This window comes from Thalia democratica, chromosome 8 (assembly GCF_965202585.1).
Source record: "Thalia democratica chromosome 8, ktThaDemo2.hap1.1, whole genome shotgun sequence".
Lineage (NCBI taxonomy): Eukaryota > Metazoa > Chordata > Thaliacea > Salpida > Salpidae > Thalia > Thalia democratica.
This window is the reverse complement of record NC_139172.1, coordinates 22,165,088-22,188,562: the sequence shown is the minus strand read 5'-3', so window position 1 is coordinate 22,188,562 and position 23,475 is coordinate 22,165,088. Positions and strand designations below refer to the sequence as shown.

At 27.2% G+C, this 23,475-nt stretch overlaps 1 protein-coding gene across 1 annotated transcript in view; it reads left to right on the top strand.

Annotated features, from left to right (window-relative positions):
* Positions 1–520: 520 nt before the first annotated feature.
* The window catches only part of LOC145842594 (kinesin-like protein KIF1A), a 43,734-nt gene continuing 20,779 nt past the window's right edge, over positions 521–23,475 (top strand). Inside the window, exons 1-16 of the mRNA XM_082950064.1 lie at positions 521–671; positions 780–856; positions 2,129–2,311; positions 2,971–3,060; positions 3,428–3,609; positions 6,000–6,111; positions 10,587–10,730; positions 11,559–11,722; positions 12,112–12,335; positions 12,522–12,661; positions 13,506–13,585; positions 13,832–13,987; positions 17,072–17,172; positions 17,901–18,044; positions 18,745–18,877; positions 19,989–20,061. Of these exons, the coding sequence (XP_082806190.1) occupies positions 572–671; positions 780–856; positions 2,129–2,311; positions 2,971–3,060; positions 3,428–3,609; positions 6,000–6,111; positions 10,587–10,730; positions 11,559–11,722; positions 12,112–12,335; positions 12,522–12,661; positions 13,506–13,585; positions 13,832–13,987; positions 17,072–17,172; positions 17,901–18,044; positions 18,745–18,877; positions 19,989–20,061 (2,103 nt within the window). The 5' untranslated portion in view covers positions 521–571. The remainder of the gene's footprint in view (positions 672–779; positions 857–2,128; positions 2,312–2,970; positions 3,061–3,427; positions 3,610–5,999; positions 6,112–10,586; positions 10,731–11,558; positions 11,723–12,111; positions 12,336–12,521; positions 12,662–13,505; positions 13,586–13,831; positions 13,988–17,071; positions 17,173–17,900; positions 18,045–18,744; positions 18,878–19,988; positions 20,062–23,475) is intronic.

Sequence of the window (23,475 nt, the reverse complement as noted above, 5' to 3'; positions counted from 1 at the left end):
TAACTAACCTTCAGGTCATAAATAGTCAAATATTATCACTTAGCCTAAATATATACATTTAAATTAACTTATTTATTTTTTGAAATATTTTGTTAATTAACTTTTTTAACTCTTATTTATTAGAATTTTATTGTTATTTATTTATTATTATTATTCTAATATTTATTATTATTATTTCTTATAATATTTAGCATGTTTAAAAGTAGATGTATAAAAGACTTATTTTTTGCTTTTAACTGTATTACAATCAGTCAATCACAAACTTGTAACTTTAAGATCTTTTCTTTTATTGAAATTTTTTTTTCAAAATTAATGAAATATTTGTGTATTTTCAAACCTTGGAAACATTTTACATTTATAGTGAAGTTTTAGTTTGTTTAATATTTAGGTACTATGTAGCTCTTATGTACATATTATTTCAAAAACAAGGTAAATTGTGTATAAGTACTTAAAAAGTAATTAGAAGTACCATGATGTATTGGACTAAATTTGCATTTTTAAATATTTTTTTTTCAGAATGTTAAACTTAAAAGTCTAGGTTTATAAATTATAACAATACTTTATTACATTTATGTCATCAGTAAAAGTTGCAGTTCGGGTAAGACCGTTTAATAGAAGAGAAAAAGAAAAGAAATCAAAATGTGTCATTCGCATGGATGGAGCCACTACAGGTAGTTTATAAATAATGTTTAAAATAACGAAATACTATATCTATTTTTATTTTAAAAGTCTGAAAATTTAAGTAAATTACACTACTAACAGTATATACACTATTTCAGTGATAAGCAATCCAAAACAGCCACAAGAAAACCCTAAAAGTTTTAATTTTGATTATTCATACTGGTCACACACTAGTGTAAGTTTACTTTCTAGAATATTATATTGATAATGATATAGTATAGTTATTAAAAATATTTTTAGTAAAAGCTAACAAATGCTTAACATAATATTTAAAACAAACAACGGTATTGTAGAAATTTATTATTATTCGGAAATTTAGTAACATGTAGAATTTCTTTTTTTTACAGTTTTTTAATATTTTTGTCACTTAGGTATTTTCCAACTAAAACAGTATTTCTAAGTTTATATAAATTATATTATTGAAATTTTTACTAATAGACATAATTTTAATAATTTTTTTAGTTTTACTTCTTAGGTTATGCATGAAACCCTATTTAAGTCCTTTCTAGCTTTTAGAATTTGATAAGTTTGTTTAACTAGGGACTTATTATCTAAAAGCTTGAATATAGAACTTGTTTTCAATTTTTTAAGTATCTTTAATTTTTTACTTATAGTTTTGAAAATAATTGAATTTTTGACTTTTAAAAAACAGTAATATTTTTTTGAGGACTTTTAAAAGTATAAATTTCTAAAATAAAATACTTTTTTGCAGTAAACTATTAGATAAATATCAAAGTTTTGTAATTTTAATTCAACATTTCTTAACTTATAAAAAAGTTAGATAGTTTTATTTGATCCATGTATATATTTTTTTTAAATTGAGGTACAAATATGATGCAATTTAAAAATAACTATGGACTACTATTACCATTTATAAAATTGAAATATATTGAAAATAAAATTGTAAATATACTTTGTTGAATTGTAGAAATAAGTTAAGTTCTTTAAAATTAAAGTGCAATAATAACATAATAAAAATAAAAAATTAAAGAAATAATTATAGGCTTATATAATGTCTATAAACGTATAAAATTAATCAAAATTAAGTTTAAAACTGCACCTGAAATGTGTATAAAATATATTTTATTATAATTTTGTATTAATTTTTTATAAATTTGTTATTTTATGTTTTAGTTTAACTTTTTCCAGCATTCAAAATGCAAAATTTTGAATTGTCATTATTTTAATTTTACCAGTAAAACTATGACATAGTTATCTATAACTACTACTAAAATTACAAAAATAAGAAATTTTTTTTTCAAGTTTAATAATTTTAATTTGCTTCATATTCTTTTAGTTTATAGTTATGACAAAAAATGGCAAACAAAATACCACTTGAATAATCTTTTAGTTATTTCAGAACTTTTTTCAGAATTAACTTAAAAATTATTAGCTACCAAAACAAAACTTTAATATAAACTTATTGAAATAATAAAACATAACACAGCCGTCAGATGACCGCTTCATCAACCAGCAGAGGGTGTACAGGGACCTGGGAGTGGAGATGCTGCAGCACGCTTTCGACGGCTACAACGTGTGCATATTCGCTTACGGGCAAACTGGCGCTGGAAAGAGCTACACGATGATGGGCAACGTGGGCGACCCCGAGGAAGGGGGAATTATACCTCAGGTAAGTTACAGTTAGCTGTACAGAAATTAAAAAAATGGAAAGTAGTTTGAAAGAATTTTTCCAAGCTTTAAAATGTTAAAAACTGAAATAACTATATAACTAACTAATGTATAACTAACTAAATGTTCAAGTTATTTTTTAAATTTTTTATTATCATCTGAAGTTTCTGATTTGTAATTTCTATTAAGATTGAAATAGATTTAATTTATACTTTAAAACATTCAGTGCAACAAATATTACATTAAGGGCATAGGGGGCGTAAAACACTTTTTTTCAAGTTTATTTTTATTTTTACATAATTAGATGAGCTACTTGTTAGTTTTTACGACTTGTTAAAACTAAAAGTAACTTTTGATATAGAAAACTAGATATATATTTTTTATATTTACAATTAGTGTTATAAACTACTTGTCTGTATGTAAAATATATATTAACAAAAAATAAAAATATAGTTTTTGGCTTTGAAAATTCAGGCAGTTTAAAAAGTTAGCAAATTAAAAATAGCATATGTATAAATAATAATTACGAAAACTTAGTTATAAGCATTTAAAGTTTATATTTCATTCTCAAATTTAATATTTTTTTTTCTTTATATCTACAAATACTACTTTAATTTTAATTGTTTATTACTAACTTAACCTATTGTTTATTATTTCAAGATGTGTGAGGAACTTTTTACTCGGATCGCAGAATCGTCGTTAAATAACAATTTGAATGATGCGGATGGAGAAACTAAATACTCTGTTGAGGTAAAAGAACTCACTAACTTTAATTAATATATATCTACTTAATTTTTTATGTTTAGCATAGCAGATAAGTTTTAAATTGTGCAAAAATAAAGTTCATCTATATAAACTTTGTTTTTGAGCGTGTAGTTTGTCGTATTAAGTATCATTTAAAAAGTTATAATATTAAAAAAATAGCTACTATAACTAAAAATTGTTAAAAAAATTAGTTAGAAAATTTGTGAAGCCACTGTAACTAAGCTTTCAAAAAATTCAAGCTTAAACTTACGATCTGTAGATATGGCATCTGTCTTGTAATAGTTAACAAGGTTGTTAAACCATCAAAACATGCTTATATATACATATAAATAAACAACATTTCAACCACCAGGTGAGCTACATGGAGATCTACTGCGAGCAGGTGAAAGACCTCCTTAACCCGTCCAAGTCGGGCAAGAGTCTCCGGGTGAGGGAGCACCCGATCATGGGCCCGTACGTGGAAGATTTGTCCAAGCTGGCCGTCCAAAGCTTCAGCGACATCAACCACTTGATGGACCAGGGGAACAAGGCGAGGTGAGTTTATTAAGGGCAAGGGGGGTCCGACATTTTTTTTACTAAAAATATCATTGAGTCTTATATGAAAGCTTGAAATACAAACTACAAGCCAGTTTTTATAGTATAAAAAATCTTATTTAAGTTTTGAGATATTGTAACTTTTATAAAGTTTTCTATACAAACGTATAGAACGCAAATTTTTCGGAGTAAAGTTTCTCAAAAATTTTAAAAATAACTAAAAATTTATTTTCTCATTATTTTTTGAGCTAGAGACCTCAAACTTTCAGGAAACGTTCCTTTTATAGTTTAAAAGACTTTGAATATTGCAGTTTTCAAAAAAAAAAAAAAATTAAGATAAAAATAGAAAAAAAAGTTTTTTTTAATAAAAAACTTATTTTTTAGAATTAAAAAAAAAATCCAGCATTTAATCATTTTAAAATTTAATAATAGACTTTCTGTAAAAATATTTAGAAGATTGCTTAAAAATGAAGGAGAAGATAGTATTTAATGAAATGGTCTTTTTTCGCGTTTTTAGTTAGCGCCTTCCATTAGGAACCTATTGAGGTCACCGACTTTGATCGCTTATATCTCAAAAATTACTTTGAGTGTTTTCAAGCAGTTAAAAATGTCTGATAGCTCAAACAAAACTCTATAAAATAAGATAAACTTTTAAAAATCAAGGTGGACCCCACCCCTCTCCCTATGCCCTTAAATACAAAATAATAAGGCAATAAAAACCAAATTAAGTTATAAAAAGTATATACAAATCTGTTTGAAACAAAGTAAATTTCTAAAGTCAACAAAATTAAGTTATACATAGTCGTGCTTTTTAATAGTTTATGAAAGTTACTTTGTTTCAAGATTTTTAAAATAAGCCAATTTGGTTTGTATCATGATGTGTTTGTTGACATTTAATTATTATATTATTAATTACATTATTAAAATATAATAATTTTGAACTCTTTCAACATTAAAAAAAAAGCTTATTATTATTTATTCAAGAAGTTTGTATTTATGTGAAAATACATGTTTAGTTTTGAAGTAAATCACCTGTTCGTATCTTTCAAAATAATAACGACTTATTAATAAATATTACATTAGTTTAAATTATTAAAGTTTTCTAAAACACTAAAGAGTCTAAGTTCTTTAGCTTTTGAAATAAAATACGTTCTGGCGTCATTCTAAAATGTTTTTAGGTATGAATTTTTATCTTTATGTAGTATACACTTTTTATTTTAAAGAATAAAAGCTTATTTAAAAATGTTAATGTAAGCTCGTTTGAATAAACGTTTTGCTAATTTTTTAAGGTTTATAATATGTACGTGATATAAAAAGCTGACATAATTAGCCATAGTTATCGACTCTTTAAAGAACTATTTTGATTATTGTAGTCTGTGTTTAGATCTTGTTTTGATATTACATAAAAGAAACTCAAATAAAAAGAATAATTAAAAAAAACGACGAGTATAAAAGTCGACATGTTTGTTATTATAAGTTATTTTTTTTGTGTTTTAATAAAACAAATAACATAATACAAAAACATTTGTTTTCTAACATTTGATTTTGTTTGTTTAAGTACAAGTCAATTTGACTTTTTTAATTGATGAAAGTTTAGTGAGCAAACAAAAAAGCTTCCGACTTCAAACAGTATAGTTTTGTTTGAAAATTCACGCTCAATTTTTCAGATTGGTAAAACTCAAGTCTACCAACTTAGAAATTCACAAAATAGAAACATGCTAGTTAATTAAAAGGGATTTACAAAGTACTTTCTCTGTTTTACGTAATTATTTTACTACTAAACAAACTGATGTGGCTAAAATTAGAAATTATATTTTCGCTGTAGTTAGCAACTTTTAAAAGATTACTTTTCCAAACTAAAATATTTAATTTTAGAGTTAATGTGAAATTATTTAGCCTGCTTTTTAAATGATTTAACTTAAACGTAATAAAAATACTATTATAGTATATCTAAATTAAGAAAAAATTTCTAAACTTTATAAATTAAATAATTTATATATATGTATATTTATATATTGAAAACTTTTGTTTATAAGGCATAATAAATAAATCAATGTATACTTCGTTGTTTTTTTAACTTTTTATTTAGTAATTTGTTCTAGTAACCAAAGTAAAAGTAACAAAATTTTGTAGAAAGAACAACTATTTAAGATAAGTGTTTTCCAAATCTAAAAAATAAATATATACCTTTTATTTTTAAACATGTGATTATTTTATAACATAAACGTGGACATTGTTGAAAGGATTATAAACAATAAACTCTCTATAAATATTTGTTTAATTTTTTTCTTTAGATGTTATAGATCACAACTAAACATATTTTATTATTCATTTTTTCTAAAACTATTGAATTTATTTGGACTTTAAAAAAAACCTGCAATAATAAACAGGACGGTGGCTGCCACGAACATGAACGCAACGTCCAGCAGGTCCCACGGAGTCTTCAACATCGTCTTCACTCAGAAGCGAACCGATCCGATGACCAACCTCGAAACTGAAAAGGTAAGCATCATAAGTTTTAATTATATAACAAAACGAAAGTTTGAAAAAATACGTATCACAAGTATAAAGCTTGGGTTAGTTAAAGCCCTAAAAAAGTATCAATTTTGATAAGATCAAACTGAATTGAAGTTGAGTATACATTATATAATCAAAGATTTTTTGAATAGAGCCAGCTGCTATGATTTATAATGTACAAAAACTTAAAGCCTTTTTTTCTGTTAAATTTATCTAACAAAAATAATTCAATTAGACTTTTGTGCAACTTTAAAATAACTTTAAGGTGTTTTATTTTTATATTCCCTACAAAATAGCTTAAAATATTAATAGATTGTTCCTAAATAGTTCAATTTATATAATTTATTACTTTTTTATTATTTTTACTTCATTTGTTAAACAGTAATTGAAAAACTAGCATAAAAATTAAGTTCCCATTGAAAAAGTTTAAAAAATGGTAACACATCTTCTGCAAAACTCAAAGCATTTCGAGTGTCCACTTGTGATGTAAAACAAATGTCATACTTGAGATATTCATGTTTGGTTGACGTTTATTGAAAGCTTATGCAATTTTTTATATAACATTTTAATTATAAATGAAACATATCTTAATAATTTGTAATTAAAGTTTGTAATTGTATTAAGTACATGAAAACTGGAATGAATTTTTGTTTTACCACTTAGTTTAAGTAAGTTTAACTTTTTTGAATGTGTGTGTTTTGTACTCAAAAGTTAATTTGTTCAATTTTTTATTAATCTTTTAAATGATCTTAATGTGAAATTTTATTTGTTTTTTGTGATGATTTTATATTATTTAAATAAGTTTTACGCAACTAATTTAGTATATACTTTGTAGTTTTTAGGCCTAAAGACAAATTAAAAGTTGTATACCTTAATGACAATTAAGAAAAAAAATATTGTCTACGTTTAAGTTAGTACTTTTCTTAAAACTAAATAATAATTCGTGATAGTTATGTGTTTTTTTTTGTTTTCAGGATTAAAATAGAAGTACATATCTAAAAATAAATATAACTTTGTAAAAAAAGTTGTATTTTTTGATTTTCAAAGTTATTATAGAGCCTTAAAACGAACTGTCTAACTGAACTTTACCAAATTATGTTATTCCAAGCTTTCTTTATTTACTAAAACATTATCAACAAAAAAACGGTTGTATAAAATAAAATTATTAAAAATTTATAAACTTAAAACATAATTGAAAAGATTAAAAAAGATGAAAAGAATACATCTTATATTAAACTAAACAAACAATAATCTTAATTACAGGGTTGCCAAACAACCTGGAAAAACATAGAATTTGAGAAATTTTGAAAAAAAAAACATGAATTTTGAACAGAAGTCACTAAAAACCTGGATTTTTAAACTATTTTTACATGTAAAACAACAAAATTTCGATTGGATACGAAAAATCAATCGTAAGGATAAAAACATTATTGTATCATTTAATATTTTTATCATAAAAAAAACACATTTAAAGTAGCTTTACAGTATCTTATCAATGTTTTCATGCTATTTAGGACAGTTTTTTTTACCTTAAGTTTAATTTTATACAAAAAATAGACAAAAAAACTTGTTTTTCAAAAACCTGGAAGATGTTCAGAAAACCTGGATGAAAATCACAAAAAAACTTTTGGCTGTAAACTAAGATATACATTTTTAATAAATTTGGATAAAATTTATAAAAATCAAAACCTGTTCAAAAATAGTAATACAGCTAAAAATAAAAATTACAATAATAAATTTATATACATGATAATTAGATTAATAAAAAAGGCATCACTTTATATAAATGTACTTTTACAACGCTACTTTTTTACATATCACTACATGCTGTTTTTGCCAAGTTTATAATTGATATAAGTTTATTAATCCAAAACTGTTCTTTACAGTCTAGATTCTGAAAGCTCGGCTGTTTCAAGAAAGCCACTCTGTATTATGCATCATTAATGTTAAAGTTCTCTAGACTAGTCTTTATACTAGGAATTTCCGTATAAAGCTGGTTCATCCGAAGCATCATTCATGTTAAATTTAAATTTCAACTTATTTTTATCAGTTCTTTCGGCTGCCCATCTGATGCTGAGTTTATTTTTTGATTGTTCTATGTAATTACTACCTCAGTGCATAATGCTGCGTAAATTCCAAAATTCTTACAGCTCAGATGTGGTTTTAGTTTTAACAATTTAATTTAAATAATTAAATTTCTTTATATAGCACCATATTTTTAATACAACCATGACTTCCAAATAGTGCATATTTTTTACTAATTGTTTTTTTTTAATTTTTTTTTGGCAATTTGGCTGTAAGGGTTCAGAAGCTGTCTTAAACTTGCTGGTTTCGTAAATGAAACTTTACCTATTGGGAACATTTTTATTTCTTTTTTGTGAACTTTGAAATTTCTTGAATTGTGACGACAAATTGGTACTTTTATTGTTTTTGTTTTCCTTACTTCTTGTGTTCTTAGTTTATCTCTTCTTTCAAATAGTTTTAAAATGGTGTTCTGTTACATTTAAGTTGAAATTGGATATACTACATTTGGTTGTAAGTGTTTTTATGCTTATATTATAATCTTAATTTCTTTCATTTAATATCTTCTGTTGTTAATACTTATACAGTTTTTAATGAATGAAATAATTTTCCATTTAAGAAAATAGAATTTAATGCTGTAACTGTTGTGAAGTATATAGTGTAGAACTATAATAGTGGGCAATCGAGTTCATCTGGAAATAAGGATTGAATTCTCTTATAAAATTAATATTTAAAATCTTTACAAATATTAATTTTTAATGTAGTCTAAGATTGTATCTGTTCAATTTTGAATACTGAATGAAAAAATTGAAATGAAGTAAAAGACATCAGACTTTTAGTAGTAGCTCTTATAAAATGTGTCTTCTCTATGCATTCAAAAAAAAGTTATTTCTTTTAATTATAAAACTAAGGCAATTATAACTCATATTTATTTCGTTTTTAAACAGTTTGTAGATATCTAGTAGATACTAAAAACAAAGGTTAAAAAATACTTGATAATTTTTTATAAATAGGTTCTATTAGTTGTTTTTGAACAAGTATGTTAATTGATTCTTTCTAAAATGCTTTTTTTTTAATACTGCATAATCGGAATAAATTTTGTTAGCTTTAATTTAGTCTAGTAAATCTGAGGATCTAAAAATATATAGATATGTATCCGTCCATGACAGAAATCTGATTTTATTTTTTTTTAAATATCAATCAAAATAATGGAAACAATACCTTTTATAGTTGTAACGAAAAAAAATTGTTAAATTCATTCGTCTTTTTAAATTAAACAATTTTTTAAAATATATTTTTTTTGAGCTCTGAAAAAATTAATAAAATTCTTTGATTTTAAAGTATTTTTTGTTTAACCGTTGGTTTTTGTTTTTTAAACACATCAAAAATTGAACTAATCAAAAACCCTTCAAATTGCAATCTACAAACTGGCATAACTTTTGTTATAGATGTAATTTTTTAGTTTAGTTTGAAACACCCAGTGCGCTAGAATCTTGGCTTTTTACCTACAAATTTTGAAAAATAAATTCAATTTTTTATTTCATTTCCAGTTGCGCCCAACTGTGGAACACACTTTATTTATTTTTTTAGTCAAGACATGTTCAACATATAAGTAAGGTTATATAACAGCTTTATTATCTGTTGACATTGTTGTTGATGTTAAATTTTGATTGTGTTCCTTAAAGTACTTTTAAGGTTTTTAATTATGTTTGTGGGTACTTTCTAATTTTTTTTATATGATGATTATGTCATCAATAAAACATCTCATCATAATTTTTTTAGTTAGTTTTGTCGCTCTTGACAATAATTAATTAACAAAATGCTTGCTCTTTCAACAGAATTATTGCTTCCTGTGATAATTCCGTGTGAATAAAAACTCCTAGTGTTTAAATACTCTATTAAAAGTTTAAAATTTGAAACGATGATAAGTATAAATAAATACACACATATATAATAGAAACATTAATATATAGTAAAATAAGCTACAGTTCAAATATTCTACACCGTTCTTTTATTTGTAGTATTTTCCTTGGAAACCTATAAAACTGATATGTGGAGCTAGTTCACATAGTTAAACTACGTAGGTAATGATTCATTCACTAAAACTTGAGCATAATTTTTCATGTAGAGCTTTTGTCACTAGATGTAAGGATAAAGATGGGTACAAGTTTGTTATATTTACAGTGCTTAAAATACATAATTTTGTCACAAAATATAATTTACAATCCATTTAAATCCCCTAGATAGCTTTGTTAGTGTTTGCAGTACTTATTTATTATAAACTTGCAATATCTTACACTAACTGGTTCCAATATGTAATTGAATTAGCTCTCATTATTTTCAGCTGCTTGCACTATTCTTATTTTTATTTTGTTGCTTAAAAGAGAATTTTACAATAATTGAAGAAGCACAAATACTGACTTTACGTTCATGTTTAGGTGAGCAAGATAAGTTTGGTGGACCTCGCCGGAAGTGAACGTGCAGAATCAACAGGTGCCAAAGGCAAGAGGCTAAAGGAAGGAGCAAATATTAATAAAAGTCTGACGACTCTCGGTAAAGTTATCAGCTCCCTTGCTGAACAAGTTAGATTATGGTTTAAAATGATGTGATTTTTTTTTTATCAAATTAAAAAAAAGTTAATGTTAATATGATAAAATCTGTACAACGTTTTTTGAAGTGTTTTTTAATGTAAAAATTTTGATGTTTTCATAATGTACTGAACAAAAAAAAAACTAAGTTGTCAAGTTAATCTTAATGTATAAATTAGAATTCTTTTCTTAAGGAATAGTTAAACTAATATTTTTTAGAAAACTAATTAAATCATAGTTTAACTAGTTGCTTTTTTGTTTTGCATTCAAGGATGGATCTCATGTAAGTATTTTCTATTTTTTAACTAAAAATAAGTTTTAATGCTTGACAACTTTTATTTTAATACTTTCTATTACTATAGAAAAAAATATTTTTATTAAATTACATTTGTAATATTTTATTTTTACGTATATGTAAAGCTAATATTTAAATTTTTAGAATATTGTATTTGTAAATATTAAAGCTTTATTTACAATAAAAATAATACAGCTTTTGTTGATAACAATAAAAAAATTTGAATTTAAAAATTTATTAAAATAGTTTACTGTTTGAAATTAAGAACTTCGAATCGAACTTTAGTTGCAAATTTTTATATAAAAAAACAGTATCATAAAATTATACTTTCTGAAGACTCATATTCTTATATTATAAGAGAATGTAATTTTTTACATTTCAATTTCAACTGTTTATACATTTTTATTTAGTTCTACCTGAAAAAATATTGAACTAATATATTGTGTATAAACTTAAAACAAACAAAAAAAGTACACTTTAGTACTAAAAAATACATTAAGTTCTAACTCTTATTTAATTTTGCTTAGACAAAGTCTAAAAAAAAGAAGAAAGGCGGAGATTTTGTTCCATACAGAGACTCGGTGCTGACTTGGCTGCTGAGAGAAAATCTCGGTGGCAACTCCAGAACTGCCATGATAGCTGCAATCAGCCCCGCCGACATCAACTATGACGAAACACTCAGTACTTTAAGGTTTGCTGTAGTACAAAATTTAATCACAACGTTTTAAACTAAATTTTTTAGTTGTTAAGCTAAATAAAGATGTGCAAATTGAATATTTTATTTACAACCAGGTTTCGGTGGCATATATAAATAACTATATAATTGTTAAACTATAAATATATTAATATAAGCTATTAAGCTAACAATAAGTTGAGCAATATTTTTTAATTACATAATACAAAAAACTATAAGTGTTAAACTATCAAAAAATATGGTGGTTTTGCAAACATTCAAACAAAAAATCCAGAGTTTCATATATTTTTAAATCAAGCACATAGGCTAGTATGAAATTATTGTACTTTTTCTAAAAAAAGTTTTAAAACGATTTCAGAGGACGGAAATAAATATTTTTTCTATAGGTATGCTGATAGAGCGAAGCAAATTAAGTGCAATGCGGTTGTCAACGAAGACCCGAATGCAAAATTGATCAGAGATTTGAAAGCAGAAGTATCCAGGCTCCAACAAGTTCTGAAAGCAGAAGGCCTCGAGAGTCTCATCAAAAGCTCAATGGTTCTCGGAACAAAAAACAAGACCAGCACCACTAAAACTACAAACACAGAAAAAAATAACTTTGTTCAAAGTGGTTAGTTTTGTTTACAGTAATTTTTTATGCGTTCTAATTAAGTATGCTCAAAAGCATTGTAAGTATAACAAAATATTAGTGTACATTTAGATAATTTTTTTTGAAAATTTTTAAAGGTTTCATTGATAGACAAAATTTATTGTTAATAGAAGCTAATTAAAGTTGTTAATTACAAATAAAAATTAGACCGAGTTCAGAAAATGATAGAAAATGACCCGGAGAACGTCAAACAGGTGAACTTTGTCAACACTATTGAGGCTGTAAAGGCAAACGAGGATTTACAAAAAATAAAGTTAGAAGAACGCAATGCTTTGGATAGGCTGAGAGTAAGCTTTACTTTTGAAAATATTTTTGAACTAGAATAAGCTTTTTTTTTAACAATGATAAATCTGAAAATAGCTTATTTAAAAAGCAACTGTAAAAATTAAATCAAAAATTTTTTGATGAAGTAGAAATATTTAAATATTAAACTTTTACTTCCGGTTAGCTTTTTTCATATATTTTTTATATTAAATTAAATATATTAGGTATTTTCTCTTTAAATATTTTATAAGCATTAATTTACACTTTTAGTTATAGATATTAAAAGTGTATTTTAATTTAAGTAACTAAATTTTACAAATTTAATCATGTGAAGTTTTTGTTACTATGTTAAAAAACTTCATCCTGTTTTAAATACTAACTGTTTATAAACTTAATGCTAAACTAAAGCTTTTTATTGAATAGACTTAACTACAATGCAACGTAATGGCTAGGTTAATGTTTCTTATTAACATTTTTTTATTTATAGCCAATTACATAAAAACACAAAATTTTTAATTCTATTTAATGAGCTGAAGTCTTAATATTAGTTTTATTTGGAGTTTTAATAAGTTGTATGGTTTGGTCATATTTATAAAAAAAGTATTGATCGTTATAAAAATCGATGATTGATAGATTTTAAAAATTAAATAAATACATTTATTTGAAAAACTATATATTTAAAATTTTAATGTCAGTAAAATGTAGAACTTAAATTTTACTCAATTCCTATATACTTCAAACTTTATTATCAAGAATAATATTTTGTTAATATATTATTGATTATATCTTTTTCACGGTATAATTTTTCTTAAATATTCTAAGTACTGGCTTTAATAAAAAACTCATGAAAAACTATTTCTAAACTAGGAAACAGAAAAAATAATCGAACAATTAAATGAAACTTGGGAAGAAAAGTTAGAAAAAACAGAAATTATAAGGCGACAACGGTAAGTCAAAATATTTTATGTTTATAACCCTTTTGTTAATAATATATCACACAAAGTAAATATTATTAAAATAACTTTTTTTGCTAATCATTTTTCTGTTAGCACTAAAAAAATCTTTCCTAAAGGTTTTTCTATAGCTTTAAGTCTAGATGATAATTGTAATAAAGTTCTATGCACGTGCATTGTTTGTAACATACTCTAATTTAAGTAATTTATCTCAAAATACAAAAAAAAAAAACCCTAAAGTGAGAACACGCTAGCGGAGTTAGGAGTTTCGCTGAGGGAGGACGGAGGAACGTTGGGAGTGTTTTCTCCCAAGAACACTCCTCATTTCGTCAATTTGAACGAGGATCCGCTCATGTCGGAGTGCCTCCTCTACTACATCAAGGAGGGACTCACCAGGTTGGATGTTGTTAACTAGTTTTGATAAGTTGTGTTTTGGGTAGTAATTTTTTTATTAAAATTTACTGGTTTAAAAAGTATTGAAATACTTGTGTAGTTACTGTTTTTTTGTTAGCTTAATATCTAAAAAGTTTTAAATGTTAATTTGAAACTGTTACAAAGGTTGGAATTTATTCTTTACAGTAACCTCTCGCTTATTTACGCACATTGTGTCCATAGAAAAAGTGCGTAAAGATATGAGAGATCGTAAAGAAACGAGAGGTACTAAATATACTCATTATAATGGCTGTTTTTTAATATTGCTTCTAGTTAAAAGCAGACTGGGCACTTTCTTACTTTTAACTATTTGTTTACTTAATTTATAAATAAAAAAAAACAGAAAAAACTATCAATATATTAAAAAAGGATTTGAATTTCTATAAAATAATAATACGAGTAGAATTAATTTTACTATTTTTAATAATAAGTAGAAATTATCTTCATCTTTATTTATATGTGACATTTATATTCTTTTCTACTTAGCAAATTCAATTTATAATTAAGCATTTCTTTACAATTATAAAATGGTGTTTATTAATATATAGGGCAAGACTGCTGTATTATTTCATTGTGTTTTATACTCTCATTATTTCATTATACTTTTATTATTATACACAGTCATGTTTATTTCAGAATTTTGGTTCATCTCTTATTGTTAAAAAAATTTCTGATATACTGAGGTATAACTAAATGTTTATCAATTAGTCAAGGAACATAAATTTACAAAGTCTAAAGATATAGGGAGGTGTGTTAGCATTCAAAAACATATTTTAATTCAAAAATATACATTAAACCTAATTAGTGCAATATTAAAAAAATGAAAAAAAAATTTTTCTGAATTTTATAGAATTCTGAAATGCGTAACTAAACGAGAGTGCGTAACGTCACGAGTGCGTAAAGATCCGAGAGGTTACTGTATTGTATTTTTTCCACTTTATGCAATAAATGGAATAAAGTTGTCGAGTTTTATACAGTCTTTTGCTTTCTGTTTTTATAAACTAGATTTAGAACTCTAATTGTTTTGAACTTTGAAATTTGTAAAGATAATTAATCTTATTCTTTCATCTTGTTTTTCTATAAAGTTGATTGTGATTTTGTAATAAACAATTTAAATTGATAATATTTTATTATTACTTTCTAGTTTTGTTTACGAATTGCTTATTTTAGTTGTTTCATTTGTTTTTAGTTTTATATATCTAAAGTCTAAACACGTAGATTATTATGTTTAAATTTTTTATAATTCTTTAATGTTTTGAAAAACATTATTATTTTTACTCAAAATTTGTATTTTTTATTAACTATTTAAATACTTTACTGTTTTTACATTGGTATTTTCTAAATTAAACTTTTAACAAATTTTCTATAAGTTTAAAAATAAGAAAAACTTATTTTCTTAAAAACTTAAAAATATGTCATGTTATTAAAAATCAATATCCAAATCAAGCTACATTAGTTAAAGTTGTTGAAAGCCAATAATTCTTACGTGTACTATGTCTGCATGTTATACAACACTGCAGTTTTTTAAAGAACTCTAAAATTAAGTTGGAAACTATCTAAAATTAAAGATTTCACTAGCAGTTTTTAACATTAAAAACTTTTAAGGCGGTTTTTATTAGCAGGATGGTTATTGCAAGAGTTAGCTCAGCTTTGTATATACTTTTTATTTTAATAAAGCTGTCAGTAATTTTGAAATCATCTTAAATAAAAACAAATTTAATTTTTATAAATTTTTTGTCATTATATTATAGGAAAATAATTGTTTGTTGATATAAAGTAATAAAAAATAATCAGTTTTTATTTCTTTACAACTTGTTTTTAGATAATTTGCTCTTGAATATTAAGCGTTGGAAAACATAGTACTAATTGTTATAAATCAGTATCGTGAAAAACAAAACACAACAACTGTCCATTTAGTTTACACTAAGTCTTTCATTAATTAGAGGGTTAACTAATTAAACCATTATACAACCAGCCTTGTATAATCACAATGATTGAAATGAAACCAGAATCAAACTTGACACAATTAGCTGTGAGGGAAATTTCAATGTAAATGTTAGTAGAAGCAAGAAATGTCATGTTGATGGTTCGCACACCTTCCACTTTCTCTCAAGTTCATGTGACTTGTCTCTTGTGTATTGAGCTGTCGACTGCTTCTGTGTCGATGAAAACAAATTCCTTGGGCAATATTACTTCAGATGTTGAGAATTTTTATTATTTTAAAAGTTTACCAAAGCTTTATTTTAACTTAAAGTTTTAGCTTCTCTGTCGATGAAAATAAATTACTCTGGCAATTTTATTTTGTATGTTCTTAATTTGACTTTAGATGTTTAAAAAATACTTTTATTTTAAAACTTTATCGAAGCTTTGTTTAAACTTCAAATTTAAGCTTCCGTCTTGATGAAAATAAATAACTTGGGCAATTTGTATAATCCGTATATGCATAATATTGAAAAAAATATTAAAAAAATTAGAAATTATTCAGCTGAAAGACAAAGATTTATTTTTAAAAATTGATTGAAATTGGAAAAATATGTTCGTCCTTGAAAATAAAACACTTTTGTGAATTTTATATTTGTTATCTGTTTTTGCTGTTTATACGATCTGGCGTTTAACTTGTAAAAACATTTAACTGAAGCTGTAGTATTTTTTTTATTGTTTATAAATTTTGTTAGCAATTTGATTTTGTAAATTTTGTCATAATATGCGTTTACTTGTTCTTCATTAACTCATGTTAAGCTGGAAAAGTATTTTAGTCTTATAAAATTAATCAAGTATGTGTACTTGATATTTTCTTCTGCACTTGGGTGTTGTTTATACGTTCTTGGCATTTGATATATATTTTCCTGTGAAATTGTTGAACTGAAGCTGTTTTATAATTTTTCTGTTTTTAACTTTTGTTAACAAAAAGATTTTTAATCCTCTTCATTTGAAATACTATTCATAATAATACCTGCATTTTTCTTAGATATTATTTGTAAAATAGTAATTTTTGTGAATTTAGAATATAAATCAGGACAAATTTTATAATTAATAAATTTTATACAGAGTTGGGCTGCCATCAGCTGAAACTCCACAAGATATTGTTTTAAGCGGACCCCAGATAAAAGAGGAACATTGCATCCTAGAATGTAAAAGATTAGACGGAGGTTAGTTATTGTTTTTACTTAAATAAAATCAGTTTAACTCTGCTAAATAGTATTTATATCTATAAATCTATAAAGTATTGAAGCTGTTTTGAAAATATGCATTAACATATATCAGTCTAATGAATTGATGCCTGTGGCTTTTAAATTAACTTATTTTATGATTAAGGTTTAATTTGAATTGTACCTAATTAAGTAAATTTGTAAAATACTTAAAAGCTAAATAATTAATGACAAATTTGCTGTTGCTTTAGATTTAATGTATTTAACAACTGTATTCCAACTACTGTTAGGTTCTAACAAATTTGCGTTATTTTTATTGAATTGTTTTTGTTATTGAAGATAAAATTTATTATTAAAAACCAAATTAAAATTTGTTATAACTTACTTAGTTACAAGTATTATTAAAAATATATCATGTTCTCAAATTACTAGCCAACAGTATTCTCAGCATATTGAAACAAAACGGTAAAAACATGATTATAAATTATAAACTCTTCATTTATGTTTGTGTTTTAAATTTATCAGTCAATATTTTCTAACTTTTTTTTTGCACTAAATTTTTACAGAGCTTGTTTTAGAATAAAATTTTACACAAAACAAATAAAACTTTCAAAGCCATCAAACTAAGACACAAAATGCTTTTGCTTTATGGATGGCTCAAGCTATTTTAAAAAACTTAGTTTTAAATTTTATAGTTTTTATTACAACTTTATTAATGTTCTGAGCAGTATTAATGGTGAACATCGCGCCATTCACCGACGCCCCCACCTTCGTCAACGGTCAGATGGTTGACGAACCATTGAGCTTGAAAAATGGCAACAGAGTGGTCCTGGGCATGAGTCACGTGTTCAGATTCATGAACCCAGATCAGGGTTGGTGGAAATTTGTATAAATTATTAGTAAAAATGTTGCTGATGAGTTTGAAATAGTAATGTATGGGTTTTATTACTGTTATTTTTAAAACTTTTATTATTAGAACAGTATCATATATTGTGAAAGAATTATGTTTTACATGTAAATTGCTTTAGCACCAAGTCCTCTTTAGAGTAATGTTTATTTGGCGCTAAATTAGTATTCATACAAAAAACAAGTATTATGACGTAATAACCTTTCTAGACAGTAACATATGTTGCTGATGAGTTTTAACTCTACTAAGTATGCATTTTAAAACTTTTAAATTCGTTAAAAAGAACCAGTAAGTTGTTATTGCCACCCGTGAGACGCAAATGAGGATGAAAAGCGATATTAAATTTTAATGGCGCACAAACGCGTGTTTTGCTATCTATCTCCGCAAGCGACGATTTCTTTCGTTTTCATTTGAATTTTCAGTACTATTTTAAATTAAACCTACTTTTTTTGTGTTTTTGGAACGAAAACTAACCGCTCAAATTTGCGATCAATGTCTGAAAAAAATAAGGTTCATTTTCCATTAAACTTATGCAAAGTGTGCAACTAAAATTTTTAATATATATGATAAAAAAGATTTCTTACTGCCATACAAATCAAAAGATATGCCTACAAAACTCAACTTTATAATGTGAAAATAAAATTTATAACAAAAATCCATAACAGTGCGTCGAGAACGCGATGTTTCATTGGCTGACGCGTTGCCATGCGACCAAATGGAAGCTGCTGATTGGTCGTTTGCCCAACACGAGTTGCTCGAAAATCAGGGCATTGACATGAAAATGGAGATGGAGAGAAAGTTTGAATTTGTTTTAGTTTAAAAAATTTAACAATATGGTTGTCTTATTTATTAAATGTTATAATCTTTGATTTCATAAACCAAATTAGTGATTAAGAAATAGTACTAAATTTAAAAAATGCAAATATAACTATGTAATGTTTTAAGTCGTTTATAAGACTTTAGTGAAAATTTTGAAAGGAAAAAAGCAATGAAGAATCTGTGCTGTAGCCTGTAAAATCAATGAATTTCAGCCTTTTTACAGACAAAACACATTAAACTTGAACTATTTAAAAGTCTAAAAAGTAAACTTTAAAACAAAACAATAATAAAACACGTGATTGCACAACGGCACCTTATGCTGCTTGTAAAAAAGATGCGCGTAAAATTTCGCAGAAAAGCTTCAACAGTTGCAAGCGAGTTGCGGCAAGCTTATTGATTTCGCGATGGCTTGAAACGAGCCACTGCGGGTTTTCGAATCAATAAAATTATTAGCTAATGTCTGTGTTTTTGAATTAAATTAAATATTTGGTTGCAGCAGATCGCGCTTAATTCTCAGCTGTTTCTTGTAATTTTCCTATGAGCTTTTTCCCTGTAGGAATCAAAGGATTTGAGTTATTGTTTGTTGTTTTATTTAAAAAATGCATGCCCCGTTGAAGTTTACTTTATCTCGTTTAGATAAATATTAGTTTAGTACTTAACAAAAGAATATGTTTCAAAAAACTTATTTTTTAAAGCAATGTTTCACTCCTATAGAAATTGTCACTTACAATAAATCAATTATTTAAGCAAACAATAGTTTTATAAGAATTTAATTGTAACTGAAGATTTTTAAAAGAGTAAACTATTGACTTATAACATAATTCTTTGAAACAAAGTATTTGTATTTATCTATTCAAACTCGAAATTATTATTACACTTAAAACCAAAAGTATACAAGTTTTATATATTTGTAAGGTAGTTTTTAACAATGTTTAGAAAAATATAGTTATTTTTTGTACATTTTCTTGCTGAAACCTCCCTGTATAACAAACAAACACTTCAAAACTCCATCACCCAGTACCGTTGAAAGTCTAAACACTAAATCTTCAGCTCTATTATTAATAAAACAAACAAGTAAACTAATCAATAGGCTTGCTGAAATGGAGGAGCAGTACAAGAAAGAAAAGGAAGAAGTGAACGGGCTCCTGCTGCAACAAAAACTGGTGAGAAAGTATAATTGAAAATGCAACTAAATGTTGTAAAGTTCACGTTGTACAATTAATGTTTGTTTTATGTTCAAAACTTCTTTGAAAAATCAGCTAGCTTCTTCAAAAACTATATAACTACATTCATTTTTACTTAATAAGCATTCTTTCGTACTTAAACTTAAAAAAAAATACTTAAATCGTAATTTTAATCAATTTCGTTCTTATTCAACTTCAAACACTTTTTCAAAATTACTTCACAAAAATTCTTTTTTTTTTTCTTCAACTCTCAACACTTCCACCCGTCAAGCTCGAGTCGGTGTACGCCGGCGACGAGAACTCGCAGAAGTTCCGGCAGATGAGCCGCGTGGTGGCCAAGCTGCGCAAGGACCTCACGCCCCAGCAACTGCAGAAGGTGCTGAAGAACTTCGCGGTCGGCATGCAGCCAATAGGCGTCATGGAGCCCTACGGCGGCGAAACAGCGCCTTCCAGCGTTGAGAATTTAGAAGAAGATTTGCAGGAGCGAGTGACGAAGGAGGTGTGCCTCGAAATAGCCAGGGGAGGCTTCGAGAGCACCAAGGAGCAGATCGAGAAAATGTGCTTGGATAAGTTGAAGGCGGCGGACCGTGACGGTGACGCGGATAACCGGGAAAGGCACAAGCGGATAGTCGAGGCGGTGGTGAGGGAGACAGAGTGCCTGAGCGCGAAAGGCGAAGAAGAAAAAGAGGTCAAAGGAGATATTTCCAGCATCCAGGACATCAAAGACAACATGGCGACGCTCATCGACATGCTGCAGTCGGTGAAGACGGACAACGAGGACAAGGACCGGCAGTTGAAGGAGATGAAGGACAAGATGGAGGCGCTGGAGCAGGTCGTCAGCGACAAGCAGAAAGAGAACAAGAAGAAGGTGAAGTTCAATCAGGAGGAGGGGGAGAAGAAGTTCTCGCCGAGGTACGTCAGGTCGGACGACTTCAGCAAGCCGTCGCCCGGAGTGGTGGTCCCACCTCACATTACCGACAAGGAGGCGAAGATCGCGTGGCTGATGGAGAACGACGTGGCGTTCAGGAGGGGCAGGTTGAGGTGGGAGCAGCAGCAGAAGCGGCACCAGCAGAACCTGAAGAGCCAGGAAGCGAACAGGGAGAGAAGGCAACGGGCAAACAAAAACAAGTTCCAGCCGTTGTACCAGTTCAAGAACGGCAAGAAGAACCAGCAGAACAGAAAATTCACTGACGATAGCAGCGTGGGCAGGAGGAAGTACTTTGACATGCCGAGGAGGAAGACTTTCGCCTCATTGCAGGACTTGGGGCAGAAGGACCACGCGTCCGAGGTGAATACCCAAAACAGGATCATAAACCAGCACAGGGGCAAACCGCAACGTCCCCACAACTCCGACGGCGTTGTGTTCAGGAGGAACCGAACTTTTTCTAACAACATGCAGCAACATAATCGACCCAGGCTCCGGCCCCTGTCTTTCGTGCAACCCCGCGAGGACTTTAACCCGCTGTACAATTACCAGATGAGCCCCGTTTTACACCAACCGCCTTCCATGCCCCACCTCCACGTCCTGCATTCGCCCCAAGAAATGGTCTTCTGGAACAACGACCCGTTCAACCATCAACCGGATTTTCACCACATGTACCAGCCCACGCACCATTTGCCCTCTGCCCAGTCGTTTCAGCAGGAGCAGCCACCGTTTACCCACAACCCTTTTCAGCAGCCAATAAGTTCCCCTCAGGTTTTACCCGGCTTCGAGCCCAACTTCTACCCCCTTCCGCAGAACCCCTCCTCCTCGTGCGAGCCGTCCGCTGCCGCCCCGGCCAAAATATTTCACAACCCCCTGCTGGGGTCGCCGGAGTTTCCGAAGGGGAGGGATTCTCCCCCGTACCTGTCGACTACCAGCAACAACGTCCCCAGATGGTAGAAGTTTTAAAAAATAAAGTAAAAAACACTTCGGTCAGCATCAGCGGCTGTTTATTCTTTGGTGATTGAGTTATTTATTGCATGCGTTGAAAACAAAAAGTATCAGCTTATTTTTTGTAATGTAGCATGTTTATTTTTATGTATGAAATGTTTTATGAGGATCGTGGGGTAAAGAGAATTTAAACTTGATATGTGTTTATGTTGTTTGCAAGTGTTTTTAATGTTGTAGCCAGATGACAGCAGGATGAAGAATTTAAAACTTTTTATTTTTATTAAATTTTTAGTGCAATTATGTTTAGTCAAATTTAAGCAAAAGGTCGATTTTAAATATTTTAAACGATTTTTTTAATGAATTTAATATAATTTAGCTTTGTCATTACAGTTTTTTTCAAAAATTTGTTTAATTGATCAATAAGCCTTTTATTATCAACTGATAACATTTGTATTTGTTTTTAAATCACTGTAGGTGTAATATAAACTAAAACAAAATATATACTCTTGCCATTATGCATGCTAGCTGTTTAATTTATTGTTTTGTAAACTGTGAAGTACATATTTTGTAAAATTCGTATAATGAAAATACTATAAGAAACATCTCAAGTGAAAGTAAGTCTATAATTTTACAATAAATTTTTATTTTAGACTATACTTTATTGTTTATTTTCAACATGATTTGCAAAACTAGGTTATTTTTAATTTTTTTTTGATACACTATAAAAAGATATTTGTAACAAATAAAACAAATCACATTGTTAAAGTAATGTAGTAGTATTTTATATAACGACTATTTGATAGTGATGAAATTTCCAACACTTCAAAGAGAATAATTGATGTTACGTTATTCATAAAAGTTCTCGGCTAGACATTTTGTATGGTAAATGGAGTTTGAGGTTTATGACGTAATAATCTAATGAAACATCATTAACACTAAATAAAATAAAAATTTTTGAATAAATTCCTTTTAAATGCTTCTCGAGTTAAAGTCGTAAAAAAAAAAAATATGCAAAAAAAAAACTGTGCTTAGGTTTTACAAAAATAGTTAAACATTACACAATCTGGTAGTTTTTCTTAAAGGTTAGTAAATAGTTTTTTTTTATAATTGAGTGTTTTTACTGCTCTTATAATTTTTTTTCTTTTATATATAATTCGCTTAAAAATAATAGTTTGTTTTTATCTCCAACGAAAAACATGCTCCTTTAAGAAAAACTAATGATATAATAAATATATTTTTAGATGAAAGTAAGATAGCATTAAAAAAAGCTGATAATAAACAAAAAAGATTTAAATAGTTTTCTTGTTATGCTGTTTTGCTCTTTTAAGTATTTCAATAGTTTGTTTAGCTCTAATTATGTTTTTGTTTTAAATTATGTCTAGTACATACAAAATTTAAGCCAAATAAAAAAATGAACATATAGCAAACTAAATAGAATATTTTTGTCGAAAAATATAGTATTCATTGAATTTAATGATTAAAAACTTTTAAGCGAAAACTATTACCTATTAATTGTTCTA